The sequence below is a fragment of the Numenius arquata genome, chromosome 3 (genome assembly GCF_964106895.1).
Source record: "Numenius arquata chromosome 3, bNumArq3.hap1.1, whole genome shotgun sequence".
Lineage (NCBI taxonomy): Eukaryota > Metazoa > Chordata > Aves > Charadriiformes > Scolopacidae > Numenius > Numenius arquata.
In genome coordinates, this window is record NC_133578.1 from 37,669,233 (window position 1) to 37,689,412 (window position 20,180).

General features: G+C 46.7%; 1 protein-coding gene across 1 annotated transcript; it reads right to left on the reverse strand.

The window, feature by feature from the left end:
* Window positions 1-12,597: 12,597 nt before the first annotated feature.
* On the reverse strand, window positions 12,598-18,951 carry LOC141463449 (nucleoporin NUP35-like). Its single transcript, XM_074145833.1, has 8 exons — window positions 18,795-18,951; window positions 15,993-16,108; window positions 15,232-15,301; window positions 14,481-14,622; window positions 14,063-14,132; window positions 13,844-13,972; window positions 13,066-13,236; window positions 12,598-12,675 (listed from the first exon to the last, which is right to left on the reverse strand). The coding sequence occupies exons 1-8, from the start codon at window positions 18,949-18,951 to the stop codon at window positions 12,598-12,600; spliced, it is 933 nt and encodes a 310-aa protein (XP_074001934.1).
* Between the last annotated feature and the right edge of the window lie 1,229 nt (window positions 18,952-20,180).

Here is a 20,180-nt window from a genome sequence, read left to right on the forward strand (position 1 = left end):
GAGTCAGCTGAGTCGGGATCCCCCCCCGCTCCCCAAAAGAGGCACACCCAGTTACAGAAGTTCAGGTATTTATACCTTCCTGTCCCTTCTCCCATTGCTTCGGTACTTCAGGGCTCACTTTCTTTCGCCATCGGTGAGCCTGTCACAGGCTCCATCCACTCTCTTTCCTTTTGAGGAGTTGTTCTCCTAAGTTACCCGATCCTACCCACGCCCCCAGCAACCAACCTCCTCCATACATCATCCCTCTCCGTGCCAAACGGCCAAAACCCACAACGTGGCTGAAGCAAAACCCGAGTTCATCTCCCACAACCGCATCGGGTAAAGAGCCCATCAGGAACTTTAGGCCCCGAAGGAAGGCATCAGCTCTCAGAAACTATTCCATTAACTCACAACCCTAACTGGGGAGATACGCAGGCTTTCTCAAATGCCTTTCTGCCTGCAGAGGAAAGGAGAACGGCGTTAGATTAGAAAGAAGAGGGAGGAAAAAGGAGCAGCAGGAGAATCCTCGTCAGTGCCTGCCTTTGGGGGAGGATCCAGACTGGGATGCGAATGCTGGGCTGGGAGAGGCTGAACTGGAGCAGTCTCAGGAGCTAATACTATCTGGAATACAGTGTGGGGTCCCAAACCCAAAGAATCCCTCTAAACTATAGGAAGAAAGTCCGTCGGCGCTTTCTGAGAAATTACGTGAAGCAGCTGAGAAGTGGACTGATTGGAGCCATACGAGGAGGCAAATCAGACAATGTTCAGCGTGTTCGATGCGTGACCTGCCTGGACGCGACGACCAGTTTGCTCAGTTACTAAGCCTCCAGACAGCCGGAATTCAGCAGCACTTCTTTTCAGGAGATGGTTATAGGAACCTCTCCTCGTACAGCTTAGTGGAGATTTATTTGCAGGCACAGACAAACAAGCATGCCAGGGAGTTTTAGGACTCGCAACCCTACTTTCCCCTTCAACCCTAGAACACCAGCAGCGGGACACAGAATCCAAACAGGAACAAGACAGCACAATTAAGCTACAGCCCTGTACCCCATAAACAATTTTGGACCATCTTCAGGGTTCAAAACAAAGAGTCTCTTAATAATAACTGGGTAATCCACACTACAGAACTATCAACCTACTTGAGTCAAAGAAATCCATAAAAGAAGACCAAAAGTCATTCACAGGGCTTTTAATTACGTATTCATTTCTAAAGGTAACTTCACCAACTGAACTCTCATTTATAAACACTAACAGAAAGTTGACAGGACTGGTTACGCTTTGATACTAACAACAGGAGCTAGCCCTGAAAAGGTTTACTTGAAGACCTTCCACGCATTTCAGAGACCCTTCAGACATGTCATTCTCCACATCCTCCGCCCTTTCACACACGGCCCCTGTACACTCATACAATTAATAACGATATTATCAGGCACACTTTGCAACAAAGCTGTGTGGTGGTTTGTGCCGCGTGGGACCGGAACATTCTCATACGTAGAAAACCCAAACCATCGATGCCGGGGTTTAACTAGTGCTCAACACTAAGGCAACGTGTGAAGTCTTAACCAGCAGTCTTTACCAGCAGAAGCCACCTCAGAAAAATTTCTTCATGATACTGTCCGGAAGTGCGCACACTTACCTGTTCTGAACTCTCTTCTCCTCCTACTTACTACTTCCAGAACCAAGTAAACAACATCCGCTGCTCCCAAGTGCTTTTCCTCTACAGGAAGCTGCAATGACCTATCAGTAAAAGCATTCCTCAAGCTATGAGAAGCAAGAGACTGAGGCAAACAACCGGGGGGAAAAAGCACCAACTTAGCACACTTCAAAATCTGGTACTTTGGGGTAAAATACGTCAGCCAAACTACCGGCTTGGGCTCCAACTCCTTCCGTATGCATTTAGGGATAAGCCATACCATAGGATGTCAGGCTCAGCGTATAAAGCTGGGGGAAGGAGGAGGGAGGGGGAGGTGTACAGAGTGAGGATGTCTGTCTTCCCGAGTCACCGCTACGCGTGATGGAGCCCTGCTTTACTGGAGACGGCTGAACACCTGCCTGCCGTTGGGAAGCGGTGAATGAATCCCTTGTTTTGCTGTGCTTTTGTGCGTGGCTTTTGCTTTACCTGTTAAACTGTCTTTATCTCAACCCACGAGTTCTTCCTCACTTTTGCTCTTCCCCTTCCCATTGGTACTACTTCAGTAAAAATCAGCAGCATCTGCTCTGCTGATCACACTTCAGCAAACATTTGGCGGCATCATACTAAAGAGTTAGGAAAGACCATTTGCAGTGCTCTTAACAGAACTCACACCTGTTGAAAAAACAACCTAAGAAAAACTTTATTTAGCATTATCTATAAAACAAAGAGTTAGAAGGTTGCTATGACATTTAGAACATGATGCATTTACAACAGCAGATAATTATAAAACAGCAACAAATGCTAGCAAAAACATTGACATCACAAATGCTAAGAACAGTCCCTTTCCCCGGGAGCCAGCTGGGCATAGTGTTCTTCCTCCAAGGAGCCCAAGACCTTTCCAGTAGGAAAAAAAAAAAAAAAAAAGAAAGAAAGAAACAAACAAACAATAAGTTTCAAAGCATCAGTACATAAAGCTGCCATTTTAAACATTTCCAGTTTACTGGGAAGAAATTTACAGAAATTAAGGACAGAGGAAAAATGTCAATGCTGACAGGTTTTCTACAATCAGGCAATCGGAGCACAAATGGGAAAAAAGCTCTTCTATTTACAGTTACTCCGTTTTCAAAACCATGCCTACGTTGCCATCATTTAAAGTGCAAGCTACATCTCTGCTGAATTAACTGAAGGCACAACAGGTGGGATGTAAGTTAAAACACTGCCACTGGTAGTCATACAACTAACCACGGATGCCAGTGGCGTATTTCCAACCCTGACCCACTTAGTGTGTTACGTCCTCCTGTGTATTACCAGCCAAACACATATCCCAGTGCTTTAGATACAATGCTCTCACCTTTCCTAGGAGTCTGTCTTTCCAAAAACACCTAGAAGGAAGGGAGAAAGAGGAAGAGAGAAAATAAAGATCATCGGTTAGCGCTTTTTTAAATACCCAGGGTTTTTTCTTCTCCCAAGTGCTGCTATATTTTGACAAAAGACGTTTGAAAGATTTTCAAAACCTCTGGAAACATGAAATGAACTTAATTTCTTCATTTTTTTACTATTATTATCACCATTATTATTATTGTTGTTGTTCCGACTGAACAGAGTGAGTTTGTACTTGAAGCACACCTTTAAGGAAATGACAGGAGGAGAAGATCAGGGCTAAGCTCACACTGAGGTTAATGTGCGTACAGGCTCATACAGCTAAGAGGAGGCAGCACAAAGAAACACACGCTTCCCTTTCCCTTTAATTACCTGATAGTGACTGGCGCAAGCTTTACACGCAAGAGGTCTCATTGTGGGAAACCTTGTCGTATGATTTATGTGCTGTACTGCTGTGCCATCAACGGATGTAGATGTAGAGCTTCTTGCCATCACACTCTTAAAAAGAGGGATAATATAATGTCAACAAGTACTAAATAGCAGGATTTCAACCTTTATTATTTAGCATTATTATTTGAACGATCTAGCTCAGGATCCAATTAGCCCAAAAAACAGCCTGCCCTACCCCAACCACTATGGAAAAGAAAGGAAGGTGGCTCGGTGGAGGCAGGGTGTCTTGCTCACAAATTCTCAGTCAAACGGACCAGGATAAACACAAGAGCCAGAATCCCATGAAGAGTCCCATAAAAATGAGGAACGAGGGACAATTAGGAGCAAGAACAGTCTCCATCTGCCACCACGTATCTACGGCAGCCCCTAGATGCCACCAGTTCCAGCCTAGGAAACTCTTTGAGCTCAAGCGTCTCCTATCTCGCGGTTTCACTGCAGATCTGGTGCAGCAACACCATCCTGTGCACTAGAACTTCCGAGCAGCACAGAGGTTTCCAAGCGTGACCCTTCTCAGCAGGAAGCCCTGTCAAACACTTCAGAAAAACTCGTGTAAGGTACAGGAGACTCTACCTACTGAACTTAACTTCCCAGGCAATTTGCAATTCAAAAAGGAAAAAATAAAAGATGTTGAGGCAAATAAAGAGAAAGTCATAAAACAGAGCGCCTTCTACTTAAATACGAGCAGCTGTTAACTCACTTTATCTGTACACGGCTTGACACCAATCCTGATGCAGTCACCAAAAATTCTTCCGTCTTTGCTCAAGGCTTTGCGGGCTTCAAGCTCAGACTGATAGCAAATATGCATCCAGTTTCCTGTGTTGGACATCTAGAGGAGATTAAGGCACCACTGTGACATTCAGCCTTTTAAAGAAGGAGCCAGAACCTTTCCAGAAATGAATCCCAATCTAAGACATACCACGTGCTTTAATATGTTTCCATACTGAGCAAACTGATGAAGAATGTAGGAAGCTGATGCTTGACTAAACCTGAATGATGAAAAAAAAAATATGCAAAAAGTTACAATGAGTAGTTTATGAAGGCTGGTGCTACAAGAGAACCCTAGGAAGGGGTTTTAGATATCCAAAAGAGACCAGGGAATTCATGCCGTTTTAGAAGCAGCCACTTGAAGAACACTCTCTTTCTAACTTGAAAAAAATAACAGGCAGCTTATGTTCAGGTGCTTCGCTAACAGAGGTGCATTTACTGACTTTAACCACAGCTGTATTTCCGGCAGAACCTAGGAATGCCAGACAACAGCAACGCCCAAGTACCTCTTCCCACATGTTGCCAAGATTACACCCATGATTTTTCCTATACTTTGGAAATCCACTTACCCATATACAGTTACCCATCTGCCGTCAAGTTGATCCTCTGCTCTTCGAGAATAAACTGGAGCATAAAAACGATCTGGCTGAGCAGGAGACAGAGTCATGCTCCTTCGCTGCCACGCACTTGCAGGACTGAGCATACTTGGAGCTGTTAAATTGAAACGGCATTCGTTAACAAATCACTTTTGCCAGACAGACATCAATTTTGCTTAGGAGCCTAAACTGAAAGAATCAAGTCAGTCTCAAGCATTTCACTTGCTTATGGAAGACCCTGGGAGAGACTTAGTTGCAGACACAGACAAACAGCACATCAACCCAACCTTCTCATCTGCAAGCACACTAGGAAGACTTGTGACTCACAGCCCCGCTTTCCCCTTCAGCCCTGAACACCAGCAGCTGAACACAGACTCCCAAGAGGAACAAGAAAGAAGCAAGAAGCCACGGGCTCATACAGAAGATAGGAAACCTTACAAAGATGGAAGGAGACCCATCCAGCTCAGTGCCTTCACTCAACTACAGCCACCTCTGCGCTCAGTTCAGCAACACATTTTGAAGAGGGACTAAGTAAAGCTGATTGCAATTCCGTCAGAGTGGAAAAGTATTTCACATCCACATCCCTTTTGAAAAGTTAGTACAGAAAGACACAACTCCGTCGTAAATTTGCAAGGAGTTGATGCAGCTTCAACAACAGTCATGATTTTTGTCTGTTAGGCCAAGCAGTAAGAAAGTCAATTATCTATTTGGACAGGACGTCTACCTCGTCCAGGAGTTGATGCCATAGTTCCAACCAACGGGCTCCGTCCTAGAGAAGAGGTTTTTTTCATGGCCTGCAGGAAGACACAGAAAGTGTGACAAATCATTCTCACGGGTACGCTTCTCAGATCAGCTGAGATCATTTCCAAGGACTTGAGCATCAGGCAAGAACATTAACTGGTTGCCTTAAGGTCCTCCTCACTTTTCAGAGTAAGAACAGACATTCCCGTGTATATTTAGTACAAGATGATTAAAAGGTACTCATGAGAAGTTATTTGACAGTGTTTTTACATTCCAGCACACAGCCTAGCAGAGTCTGGACACGCAGGATCCTCAGCTCCCACATTCCGGCATTTCCAGCTGACTACTATAGCCTTACAAGCTCTACAAGAAGAAAGCTTAGGTAGGCTTAGCGTGAGCTTTAGGAAACAGGAACCCAAAAATCCCTTCAGTAAACGCCTCTAGTGCCCATTAAAAGAAAAGATAACGCGTATTTGGACCCTTCTGTCCATCAGCAGCCCAATACATTAACAAGAAGGGGAAAAGCTGCAACAAGTCTGCATTTGTCATGGACAAAGCACAGCAGAGGCAGGATTTGCATTTGTCATTCTCTACAGTACCGAAACGCAAAACCAGGAGATGACAGCTCCACAACTGCAGCTCGCGTTCAAGCCACACAGGAACAGGCACACCAAGCCACCAGACTAAGCAACAGCATGAGCTGAAGACTCACTGGGCACTTTTGCCAGTATCAAAGCCACTTACTGGTGTTGATGAGCCGAGGGGTACTGATCCACGGCCAAGATCATACCGGCTTCTAACTGGTGGTGGATCACGTCTCTCTTCATCTGTAGGGACTACTGCTGGTAAGGGAGATAACCCTAAAATCAAAAGGGACAAATGAAGAGCCTGAGAAATCTTGGGAGTTTTACTCCACTGCTACTTGTTCTTGAAACTTCAACAGGAAATTCAACCAGGAAAGACTCTTGTTTCTTTCACTGGGGGGTTACAAAACCACCTGGTCCACTGTGTCAGGGACAATAGAGGATGGCCCTGGTGAGACACGATGGAAACTAACTAGGCAAACTAAGTCCAGTACACGCGCCGAGAAAAACAAGGGAACTCAGTATTGTTGTTGCCAAACTATGTGCGTACCCATGAGAACCTGACCTTCAGAGAAGGAAAACAACCAGAAGAAGATGCAACAATGTGGTCGCGTATCAGAAAGCCGCTGTTAGCCCAGTCGGAGCACGAGTCTGGGAGGCTCACTGCATGCACTGGCCACGCGTGCAGCGACCCGAGCTGGTGCTTTCCCACTCGCTCCGGTGCAGGATATAAGGGGGCTGTCTCGGGCGGAGGGAGAGAGAGACACGAGCGCACTTTGAAGTTACAGGGGACGCCCTGAAGGTGCTGTGCCTACCTCCCCCCCACCATACCCATGGGGCTCCTCGCCATCCTGCTGCTCGGCGGTGCTGCTACTATCTTTGGGTTGGCAAGGCTCTCCTAAATAACTGCTGTTCGTTGGTAAAACTCTAAGTAACTGTGGTTTCTTGGTTAAACTCTCCTAAAGTAACTTTTGGTTGTTGGTAAAACTCCTAAGTATTTTTTGGTGCATTTGGGAATTGCTTATCAAGGCTTCACAATAAAGCAGAGTTAACATTTTGTTTTTCATGTGAACTCTCGTTTCTACGTTGGAATCTCTCTAAAAGAACCAGATACACCCACCAAACTCTTCAGGTTGGAATGTTCTAGGTAAGAATTTCACACACGTGTCACAACCTGCTGCCTTACACAAACATCATCTAAAACTTTGAGACCTCTTAGTAACCCCCTATAGTCACTGTCACACCCACTTGGACTTTTAAAGAAGTTCTGAGCATAGCTACACCTTCCCGGTTTAAGGCAGGTTGGAGGTGGATTTTAATTGTCTCGGAGACTAACTCCCCTCCAGCCGAGAGGCAAAAGCAAGGCTTTTAAGACTCAAGACATTCTACATGCTAAAGAACCCTACCACAGTGCACGCAGACATTGCACAGGCTGCCACATTCCCACTCTCCAAATTCCTTCCCCTCCCATTAATCTTGTAGTCAAGTAAAACGGAAGCTCTTGAGAGCAGGGATGAGCTTGCATTTAGACAGGATGAAGTTAAGGCAGCCGCTCTCCCATTTGCAAAACTCTGGGACTTCCAGGAGAGCAGGGAATTAAACCGACTGGAAAACCTTGACCTATCTCTGAACACCTTCTGTGTGTTCACCCCAAGGGGTAAAAAACCTCACACTAATAAAAACCAAACCCAAAATAACCCCAAACACTCCAAGAAGTATTACAGCGGATTCTACAAAGCACTCTCCTCCCAGCAAGTTTTCAGTTACGGGGACATACTTAACCACGCCTTTGGGGAGGCCTGTGTTAGTATCCGACTGCTCCCCCTTTTCTGGAGTTGATACTCTGAGGCTGGAATAAACCCTTTTAAAAACAATCAGGTGAAATTCACATGATTATCTTCAATTTCATAAATATTTCCATCAGAGGGTTGTATTTGGCCAGAGGGGGATGGCAGGGGATAGGGTTGAGGTGGGGAGCAGGGCGGACAAGATCCAGAAGCAGGAGACCCACGGACCACCAGTCAGAATATCTCAAGTTGGAAGGGTCCCATAGGGATCATCGAGTCCAATTCTGCTTGAAATTGCAAGACAGGAATATCTACAATTGTCTTGCATGTTCTTTAATTCTCAGCTTCTCCTCCAGAATGACTAGCACACTAACACCGTCAGCTATTTCGATTATGCCAACTCATCTAATGCAAGAGCTAAGATCACCCATGACGTCAAATTAAGCAGTGAAGCTGTTAACGACTCACTCAGACAGCTCAGAGAAGAAAACAGACCTGGGATACCACCATCTCAGGAACATGGGAAAGGGCTGCTTCTAGTCAGTACAAGTAGGCAGCTGGAAAGGGATTAGCATTTACAGCTGGGAAAAGTCACTACTCCAGCCCAGCTACAGCAAGCATCAAGCCTGGGAATACAACCAGTTACTGAGTTGTTGTAACTGAAACAACTGGTTGCTGAGTAAGGAGTCGCTTGTAGTTCTTCTCCATCCAGCTGTTACAAGCCGGACAATCGGTAGGTGACTTGTTAGAGTTCATCGCAAAGAAACCAGCAGCTTGCACGAGCTGCTTTTCGGCTGCCAGCAGACGTGTCTGTTTGAAACAGAGAGAAAGCACTGATGGCCGTTCTCGCAATTGACTTGTGAAGAGCTGGATGAACTGATTTGACCTTACGAGAGGTTCCTCTGACCTTCCCTGTAAACGCAACTCTTCCTGCACCAAAACTGCCACGTTGACAACACTTTTTAAACTTCAGCGTACTTGGCAGGTTTTAGCCAAACCCCAGAGAACACGCTTGAGTTCCCCGATCGCTCAACGAGTTGAGCTCATTGCTAGGAAGTTACAAAGCTACAGGAACTCAGGCCGAATTCAAGCCTGCAGCGGTCCTGTAGAGCAGCAGCCAGACAGACCAAACGTCCCCTCTCAGGAGACTCTTTCAGCACGGAACAGACTCTGACCTGCAAGCAGCGCCCAAAATTCCCACACGCTGACTGTGCGGCCGCGCAAATCGGGTACGGGGCGACCCACTGCGTCGGGTAACGCGCCCATCAGGAACTCGGGCAGAAAGCGCCCATCGGCTCCTGCCTTCCGAGAGAGCGGGGCGCCGGGAGCCATCGCCTCGGCTCCTGCGCTACCGCCAAAAAGCTCCCGAAAGCGGCCGGGCCGCGGCGGGGGGCAGAGCCGGGCAGCCTGGGCCGGGCAGCAGCCACCTCTGAGGCGCCTCGCGCCGCCCAACGGCCGCCGGCAGCGGCTCGCGCGGGGCCCAACGGCCGGGGCCCGGCGGCGCGGGGCCGAGGCGCAGAGGGCGCGAGGCCGGGGAGGGGCGGCGGCGAATTGAGGGGGTTTGGTGTTTTCGGTGCTTTCGGTGCGAGGTGTTAAGGGTCGGAGCGCACCCTGGCTAATAGTCGTGTCCCAAAGCGGGATTCAAGGCAGAGGTTTACGCTTTCCCAGTGCACCCGCAGCGGCAGCAGACACCGCAGTAGAAGCTTCCAATACTCGGTGTGGTTTAGGGGACTTTGGTGATCGATATTTGTACAGCAGAAACGCTTCCCAATCCCTTGTTCAGACTGTCCTTCACGCCTTGCAAATTGCTTTAGTTGTTTCTGAATAAATCACTATACTTCTCCTGGTCTGTCTCATACGACGTATTCCACCGATAACACCCTGAATATCTGGTAGACACACATCACCTTGCTCAAGGTCCATTAGATGCCCATCTAGGGTCAGGGGCCACAAAAGTCTCCCAGAAATACAGCAGCTCTGCAGCTGCTCCTGCATCCCGTTTTGTTACGCTGTGACAGCCTGAGCTCCTGCAAATCAACTTGTTCTCCTCTCCTGGGGCACCAGAATGCCAGCTGCCACCACTGCGCTGCCACTAGTAATAATATATAACCTGTACTAGAGCTACAGCTGTAGTGTCAGGAGGTGGACGCCACGATCCTTACGAGTCCCTTCCAACTCACCCCATTCCATCAGTCTAGGTCTTTCAGGACCTTCCCTCGTGGCAATTCTATAGAGAGCTCAAAAAACGTTTCAAGACTCACCTAGTAGGACGCTCGCTGAGGACTAAACGGTCAAACCCAAAAAGACAGTCACTCCCACCACCTCCTCCATTAAAATACTAATCTCACAGCTAATCACTGTATATCCATCTATGAGGCTAGTTGTCTCTGTAACCAAATACATAAAGCACATTTTATATTCTGAATGAGGCAAATATCTAGGAACAACAGTAGATTCACTTCCAGAAAGACGCTTTAAGCCTTTAAGTCAAGATGTAAATTCATCCTCTCCCCCGCCTAGAATTTACCTGCAGGGAAAGCAGTTTGATACTCCTCATTCTAAAGAGCTACCACCTTTGCTAGAAACCGGAAAGCTGGCAAGTCTAAAGAAACGCACAGCAACAACAATTAATGTCTTCTTGCTGGTGTTCGATTTACCATTACCAAGAACAAAACCTATACGATTCCATATATTGGCAAGCTCCGCTGTTAATGCCATAGTCATCTGGAAAAAGTAGTCTCGTTAATATTAGACTGTCCTCTAGCCTGTATACAAGGGTGACCTCTCTGCAGTTTTTACTTCAGGACCTTCAGTCTGCAAATGAACATTTTCATATGTTCACAAGCACAATTCAATTACAAAGAAAGAGAAACCGTGGCACCTCAAAATCAATGGCCCGTTAGGATGGACAATTCTAACTCCATTTCATTGATTGACACGTGATACTACATGCTGTCCTAGTGCAAGCCTGGAAAATACTGCAGGCCTTCCCTCAGTTTCACTGAAGTCAGCAGCACGATCTTATCCACCGCTGCAATCCTACACAGCAAACACATCAAATTGGCAAACTTTAAAAGGAGAGCTAAGAGCACTCGGTGGGAAAGCCCAGTAACTCAAAGTACCGGCCAGCCGAGACAGCACCTTCTGCAAGAAAACCTTGTTACTTTGCAGCAAAGACGACGTTTGTTGTTTTTTTTTTTTTTAAAGAGGAAGTTTCAGAAGAGATTTGCAGAGAGAAGTGCAGCTGAAGACCTTTGAGAGCACCCTGCACTGGGAAGCAAAGCCTGGAAATCGGCACGACTGGATTTTCACCTGGCAAACACCCGACTGACCCACACTGAAATGCCACTGCGGATCCACACTAACACAGCCACAAATCAAAGCAGTAACAGTTGCCTGTAGTTTCCAGAGGACTGGAGAAAAAGCTGCTCTCTTCCCAGACAAAAGAGACCTTGATCTCAAAGACCAGGAGCTTCCATGACACACACGGTTACCCAAGACGCTCACCTCCAACAGAAAGCTTCAAGGGGGGTGCGGTGGGGGAAGTTCAATTTAGGAGAGAAAAAAAAAATCATCATTCGGCCAATACCTTTGTGCTGGTGGCATCCAAACCTCTATGACTAACTCTGTCAGTCATTTGGGTCAAGAGTTCTTGACAAGACAATGGGAGAGAAGGAACAAACGGACCTAAAACCAGGTACCCCAACCCTCAGCGGGCTGATTGTCCAAGAAACTTGGCTATACCTCATGAAATGCTCCCTGGGGGGGAACTTAGCAACTAATTGGAATATGAAAGCCACTCTTCTAGAAGTTAGGATACCCACCTCCACCTGAAGACCCCCACCCATTGAGCCAGCACAGGACAATTAAGAGACACTGCCCCTTTAATTGAAGATGACCACATTTGACACCAACCAGCTTCAAGACCAGGAATTGTGAGCACCAGTAAAAAGCTGATGAACAAGGAATATGTTAATTATGGTAACTTAAAATGTACAACTGAATGATTGTGTCAATGCTGGGCGGGCCAGCTTTGGGGAAATACCCCCTTGCCCCTTTTCTGCTAATAAGTAGCTAACACCTCCACCACTCTGTGTGTCATTGCCTTCCACACGGGGTAAACAATCCCACCTGTTTGGGGACAACACTGGTTTGGGATGGAAGTTGATTGTCTTCATAGTAGCTAGTATGGGGCTGTGTTTTGCACTCCTAAGAAACCTCACACTTGTTTAAAGAACAAGCTAGCTTTATTCATAAATCACAGAGTTAAAAGGTTGCTATGAGTTTTGAAGGTTCTTCCAGAGATAATTATAAAATAGCAAAGAATGCTAACAAAACGGCAAATACTAGGAACAGTCCCTGTCCCGAGGAGCCAGCTGGGCATAGGATTCTTCCTCCAAGGAGCACAACACCTTTCCAGAAATAAAAAAAAAAAAAAAAAAAGAAACAAACAATAAGATTAAAGGCATCAGTAAATAAAGCTGCCACTTTAAACATTTCCAACTTACTGGGAAGAAATTTACAAAAAGTAATTACAGAGGAAAAAACGTAATTGCTGACAGGTTTTCTAGAATCAGGCAATCGGAGCACAAATGGGAAAAAAAGCTCTTTATTTAAACTTGCTGATTTTTTAAAACCATGTCTACATTGCCACCACTTAGTGTGTTGAGTCCTCCTGTATATTACCAGCCAAACACAGATTCCAGTGCTTTAGATACAATGCTCTCACCTTTCCTAGGAGTCTGTTTTTTCAAAAACACCTAGAAGGAAAGGAGAAAGAGGAACAAGGGAAAAAAAAGAGCATTCGTTATCACACTTAATGCTTTTTCAAATCCCCACGGCTTTTTCTTCTCCCAAGTGCTGCTATATTTTGACAAAGTATGTTTGAAAGATTTTCAAGACCTCTGGAAACGTGAAAGAAAATTCATTTCTTTATTTTATTACTATTATTATCATTATCACCATTATTGTTATTTACTATTATTTCTTAGACTGAACAGAGCGAGTTTGTACTTGAAGCACATCTTTAAGGAAATGACAGGAGGAGATCATCAGGGCTAAGCTCACACTGAGGTTAATGCGCGTACAGCCTCATACAGCTAAGAGGAGGCAGCACAAAGAAACACACGCTTCCCTTTCCCTTTAATTACCTGATAGTGACTGGAGTAACCTTTACGTGCTGGTGCAAGAGGTCTCATCGTGGGAAACCTTGTCATACGGTTTGCAGGCTGTACTGGTGCGCTGGCGACTGGTTGTGTATGTGGAGTAAAAACTGAAGACATTGAAGATGTAGCGCTTCTTGCAAAGCTTTCCATCACACTCTTAAAAAGAGGAATAAATATAATGTAAACAAGTACTAAAAGGCAGTCCTAAAAACCAATTAGCCTGAAATACAGCCAGCCCTACCCCAACCACTATGGAAAAGAAAGGAAGGTGGCTCGGTGGAGGCAGGGTGTCTTGCTCACAAATTCTCAATCAAATGGACCAGGATAAACACAAGAGCCAAAATCCCATGAAGAGTCCCATATAAATGAGGAACGAGGGACAATTAGGAGCAAGAACAGTCTCCATCTGCCACCACGTATCTACGGCAGGCCTTAGATGCCACCAGTTCCAGCCTAGGAAACTCTTTGAGCTCAAGCGTCTCCTATTGTGTGGTTTCACTTCAGATCAGGTGCAGCAACACCATCCTGTGCACTAGAACTTCCGAGCAGCACAGAGGTTTCCAAGCGTGACCCTTCTCAGCAGGAAGCCCTGTCAAACACTTCAGAAAAACTCGTGTAAGGTACAGGAGACTCTACCTACTGAACTTAACTTCCCAGGCAATTTGCAATTCAAAAAGGAAAAAATAAAAGATGTTGAGGCAAATAAAGAGAAAGTCATAAAACAGAGCGCCTTCTACTTAAATACGAGCAGCTGTTAACTCACTTTATCTGTACACGGCTTGACACCAATCCTGATGCAGTCACCAAAAATTCTTCCGTCTTTGCTCAAGGCTTTGCGGGCTTCAAGCTCAGACTGATAGCAAATATGCATCCAGTTTCCTGTGTTGGACATCTAGAGGAGATTAAGGCACCACTGTGACATTCAGCCTTTTAAAGAAGGAGCCAGAACCTTTCCAGAAATGAATCCCAATCTAAGACATACCACGTGCTTTAATATGTTTCCATACTGAGCAAACTGATGAAGAATGTAGGAAGCTGATGCTTGACTAAACCTGAATGATGAAAAAAAAAATATGCAAAAAGTTACAATGAGTAGTTTATGAAGGCTGGTGCTACAAGAGAACCCTAGGAAGGGGTTTTAGATATCCAAAAGAGACCAGGGAATTCATGCCGTTTTAGAAGCAGCCACTTGAAGAACACTCTCTTTCTAACTTGAAAAAAATAACAGGCAGCTTATGTTCAGGTGCTTCGCTAACAGAGGTGCATTTACTGACTTTAACCACAGCTGTATTTCCGGCAGAACCTAGGAATGCCAGACAACAGCAACGTCCAAGTACCTCTTCCCACATGTTGCCAAGATTACACCCATGATTTTTCCTATACTTTGGAAATCCACTTACCCATATACAGTTACCCATCTGCCGTCAAGTTGATCCTCTGCTCTTCGAGAATAAACTGGAGCATAAAAACGATCTGGCTGAGCAGGAGACAGAGTCATGCTCCTTCGCTGCCACGCACTTGCAGGACTGAGCATACTTGGAGCTGTTAAATTGAAACGGCATTCGTTAACAAATCACTTTTGCCAGACAGACATCAATTTTGCTTAGGAGCCTAAACTGAAAGAATCAAGTCAGTCTCAAGCATTTCACTTGCTTATGGAAGACCCTGGGAGAGACTTAGTTGCAGACACAGACAAACAGCACATCAACCCAACCTTCTCATCTGCAAGCACACTAGGAAGACTTGTGACTCACAGCCCCGCTTTCCCCTTCAGCCCTGAACACCAGCAGCTGAACACAGACTCCCAAGAGGAACAAGAAAGAAGCAAGAAGCCACGGGCTCATACAGAAGATAGGAAACCTTACAAAGATGGAAGGAGACCCATCCAGCTCAGTGCCTTCACTCAACTACAGCCACCTCTGCGCTCAGTTCAGCAACACATTTTGAAGAGGGACTAAGTAAAGCTGATTGCAATTCCGTCAGAGTGGAAAAGTATTTCACATCCACATCCCTTTTGAAAAGTTAGTACAGAAAGACACAACTCCGTCGTAAATTTGCAAGGAGTTGATGCAGCTTCAACAACAGTCATGATTTTTGTCTGTTAGGCCAAGCAGTAAGAAAGTCAATTATCTATTTGGACAGGACGTCTACCTCGTCCAGGAGTTGATGCCATAGTTCCAACCAACGGGCTCCGTCCTAGAGAAGAGGTTTTTTTCATGGCCTGCAGGAAGACACAGAAAGTGTGACAAATCATTCTCACGGGTACGCTTCTCAGATCAGCTGAGATCATTTCCAAGGACTTGAGCATCAGGCAAGAACATTAACTGGTTGCCTTAAGGTCCTCCTCACTTTTCAGAGTAAGAACAGACATTCCCGTGTATATTTAGTACAAGATGATTAAAAGGTACTCATGAGAAGTTATTTGACAGTGTTTTTACATTCCAGCACACAGCCTAGCAGAGTCTGGACACGCAGGATCCTCAGCTCCCACATTCCGGCATTTCCAGCTGACTACTATAGCCTTACAAGCTCTACAAGAAGAAAGCTTAGGTAGGCTTAGCGTGAGCTTTAGGAAACAGGAACCCAAAAATCCCTTCAGTAAACGCCTCTAGTGCCCATTAAAAGAAAAGATAACGCGTATTTGGACCCTTCTGTCCATCAGCAGCCCAATACATTAACAAGAAGGGGAAAAGCTGCAACAAGTCTGCATTTGTCATGGACAAAGCACAGCAGAGGCAGGATTTGCATTTGTCATTCTCTACAGTACCGAAACGCAAAACCAGGAGATGACAGCTCCACAACTGCAGCTCGCGTTCAAGCCACACAGGAACAGGCACACCAAGCCACCAGACTAAGCAACAGCATGAGCTGAAGACTCACTGGGCACTTTTGCCAGTATCAAAGCCACTTACTGGTGTTGATGAGCCGAGGGGTACTGATCCACGGCCAAGATCATACCGGCTTCTAACTGGTGGTGGATCACGTCTCTCTTCATCTGTAGGGACTACTGCTGGTAAGGGAGATAACCCTAAAATCAAAAGGGACAAATGAAGAGCCTGAGAAATCTTGGGAGTTTTACTCCACTGCTACTTGTTCTTGAAACTTCAACAGGAAATTCAACCAGGAAAGACTCTTGTTTCTTTCACTGGGGGGTTACAAAACCACCTGGTCCACTGTGTCAGGGACAATAGAGGATGGCCCTGGTGAGACACGATGGAAACTAACTAGGCAAACTAAGTCCAGTACACGCGCCGAGAAAAACAAGGGAACTCAGTATTGTTGTTGCCAAACTATGTGCGTACCCATGAGAACCTGACCTTCAGAGAAGGAAAACAACCAGAAGAAGATGCAACAATGTGGTCGCGTATCAGAAAGCCGCTGTTAGCCCAGTCGGAGCACGAGTCTGGGAGGCTCACTGCATGCACTGGCCACGCGTGCAGCGACCCGAGCTGGTGCTTTCCCACTCGCTCCGGTGCAGGATATAAGGGGGCTGTCTCGGGCGGAGGGAGAGAGAGACACGAGCGCACTTTGAAGTTACAGGGGACGCCCTGAAGGTGCTGTGCCTACCTCCCCCCCACCATACCCATGGGGCTCCTCGCCATCCTGCTGCTCGGCGGTGCTGCTACTATCTTTGGGTTGGCAAGGCTCTCCTAAATAACTGCTGTTCGTTGGTAAAACTCTAAGTAACTGTGGTTTCTTGGTTAAACTCTCCTAAAGTAACTTTTGGTTGTTGGTAAAACTCCTAAGTATTTTTTGGTGCATTTGGGAATTGCTTATCAAGGCTTCACAATAAAGCAGAGTTAACATTTTGTTTTTCATGTGAACTCTCGTTTCTACGTTGGAATCTCTCTAAAAGAACCAGATACACCCACCAAACTCTTCAGGTTGGAATGTTCTAGGTAAGAATTTCACACACGTGTCACAACCTGCTGCCTTACACAAACATCATCTAAAACTTTGAGACCTCTTAGTAACCCCCTATAGTCACTGTCACACCCACTTGGACTTTTAAAGAAGTTCTGAGCATAGCTACACCTTCCCGGTTTAAGGCAGGTTGGAGGTGGATTTTAATTGTCTCGGAGACTAACTCCCCTCCAGCCGAGAGGCAAAAGCAAGGCTTTTAAGACTCAAGACATTCTACATGCTAAAGAACCCTACCACAGTGCACGCAGACATTGCACAGGCTGCCACATTCCCACTCTCCAAATTCCTTCCCCTCCCATTAATCTTGTAGTCAAGTAAAACGGAAGCTCTTGAGAGCAGGGATGAGCTTGCATTTAGACAGGATGAAGTTAAGGCAGCCGCTCTCCCATTTGCAAAACTCTGGGACTTCCAGGAGAGCAGGGAATTAAACCGACTGGAAAACCTTGACCTATCTCTGAACACCTTCTGTGTGTTCACCCCAAGGGGTAAAAAACCTCACACTAATAAAAACCAAACCCAAAATAACCCCAAACACTCCAAGAAGTATTACAGCGGATTCTACAAAGCACTCTCCTCCCAGCAAGTTTTCAGTTACGGGGACATACTTAACCACGCCTTTGGGGAGGCCTGTGTTAGTATCCGACTGCTCCCCCTTTTCTGGAGTTGATACTCTGAGGCTGGAATAAACCCTTTTAAAAACAATCAGGTGAAATTCACATGATTATCTTCAATTTCATAAATATTTCCATCAGAGGGTTGTATTTGGCCAGAGGGGGATGGCAGGGGATAGGGTTGAGGTGGGGAGCAGGGCGGACAAGATCCAGAAGCAGGAGACCCACGGACCACCAGTCAGAATATCTCAAGTTGGAAGGGTCCCATAGGGATCATCGAGTCCAATTCTGCTTGAAATTGCAAGACAGGAATATCTACAATTGTCTTGCATGTTCTTTAATTCTCAGCTTCTCCTCCAGAATGACTAGCACACTAACACCGTCAGCTATTTCGATTATGCCAACTCATCTAATGCAAGAGCTAAGATCACCCATGACGTCAAATTAAGCAGTGAAGCTGTTAACGACTCACTCAGACAGCTCAGAGAAGAAAACAGACCTGGGATACCACCATCTCAGGAACATGGGAAAGGGCTGCTTCTAGTCAGTACAAGTAGGCAGCTGGAAAGGGATTAGCATTTACAGCTGGGAAAAGTCACTACTCCAGCCCAGCTACAGCAAGCATCAAGCCTGGGAATACAACCAGTTACTGAGTTGTTGTAACTGAAACAACTGGTTGCTGAGTAAGGAGTCGCTTGTAGTTCTTCTCCATCCAGCTGTTACAAGCCGGACAATCGGTAGGTGACTTGTTAGAGTTCATCGCAAAGAAACCAGCAGCTTGCACGAGCTGCTTTTCGGCTGCCAGCAGACGTGTCTGTTTGAAACAGAGAGAAAGCACTGATGGCCGTTCTCGCAATTGACTTGTGAAGAGCTGGATGAACTGATTTGACCTTACGAGAGGTTCCTCTGACCTTCCCTGTAAACGCAACTCTTCCTGCACCAAAACTGCCACGTTGACAACACTTTTTAAACTTCAGCGTACTTGGCAGGTTTTAGCCAAACCCCAGAGAACACGCTTGAGTTCCCCGATCGCTCAACGAGTTGAGCTCATTGCTAGGAAGTTACAAAGCTACAGGAACTCAGGCCGAATTCAAGCCTGCAGCGGTCCTGTAGAGCAGCAGCCAGACAGACCAAACGTCCCCTCTCAGGAGACTCTTTCAGCACGGAACAGACTCTGACCTGCAAGCAGCGCCCAAAATTCCCACACGCTGACTGTGCGGCCGCGCAAATCGGGTACGGGGCGACCCACTGCGTCGGGTAACGCGCCCATCAGGAACTCGGGCAGAAAGCGCCCATCGGCTCCTGCCTTCCGAGAGAGCGGGGCGCCGGGAGCCATCGCCTCGGCTCCTGCGCTACCGCCAAAAAGCTCCCGAAAGCGGCCGGGCCGCGGCGGGGGGCAGAGCCGGGCAGCCTGGGCCGGGCAGCAGCCACCTCTGAGGCGCCTCGCGCCGCCCAACGGCCGCCGGCAGCGGCTCGCGCGGGGCCCAACGGCCGGGGCCCGGCGGCGCGGGGCCGAGGCGCAGAGGGCGCGAGGCCGGGGAGGGGCGGCGGCGAATTGAGGGGGTTTGGTGTTTTCGGTGCTTTCGGTGCGAGGTGTTAAGGGTCGGAGCGCACCCTGGCTAATAGTCGTGTCCCAAAGCGGGATTCAAGGCAGAGGTTTACGCTTTCCCAGTGCACCCGCAGCGGCAGCAGACACCGCAGTAGAAGCTTCCAATACTCGGTGTGGTTTAGGGGACTTTGGTGATCGATATTTGTACAGCAGAAACGCTTCCCAATCCCTTGTTCAGACTGTCCTTCACGCCTTGCAAATTGCTTTAGTTGTTTCTGAATAAATCACTATACTTCTCCTGGTCTGTCTCATACGACGTATTCCACCGATAACACCCTGAATATCTGGTAGACACACATCACCTTGCTCAAGGTCCATTAGATGCCCATCTAGGGTCAGGGGCCACAAAAGTCTCCCAGAAATACAGCAGCTCTGCAGCTGCTCCTGCATCCCGTTTTGTTACGCTGTGACAGCCTGAGCTCCTGCAAATCAACTTGTTCTCCTCTCCTGGGGCACCAGAATGCCAGCTGCCACCACTGCGCTGCCACTAGTAATAATATATAACCTGTACTAGAGCTACAGCTGTAGTGTCAGGAGGTGGACGCCACGATCCTTACGAGTCCCTTCCAACTCACCCCATTCCATCAGTCTAGGTCTTTCAGGACCTTCCCTCGTGGCAATTCTATAGAGAGCTCAAAAAACGTTTCAAGACTCACCTAGTAGGACGCTCGCTGAGGACTAAACGGTCAAACCCAAAAAGACAGTCACTCCCACCACCTCCTCCATTAAAATACTAATCTCGCAGCTAATCACTGTATATCCATCTATGAGGCTAGTTGTCTCTGTAACCAAATACATAAAGCACATTTTATATTCTGAATGAGGCAAATATCTAGGAACAACAGTAGATTCACTTCCAGAAAGACGCTTTAAGCCTTTAAGTCAAGATGTAAATTCATCCTCTCCCCCGCCTAGAATTTACCTGCAGGGAAAGCAGTTTGATACTCCTCATTCTA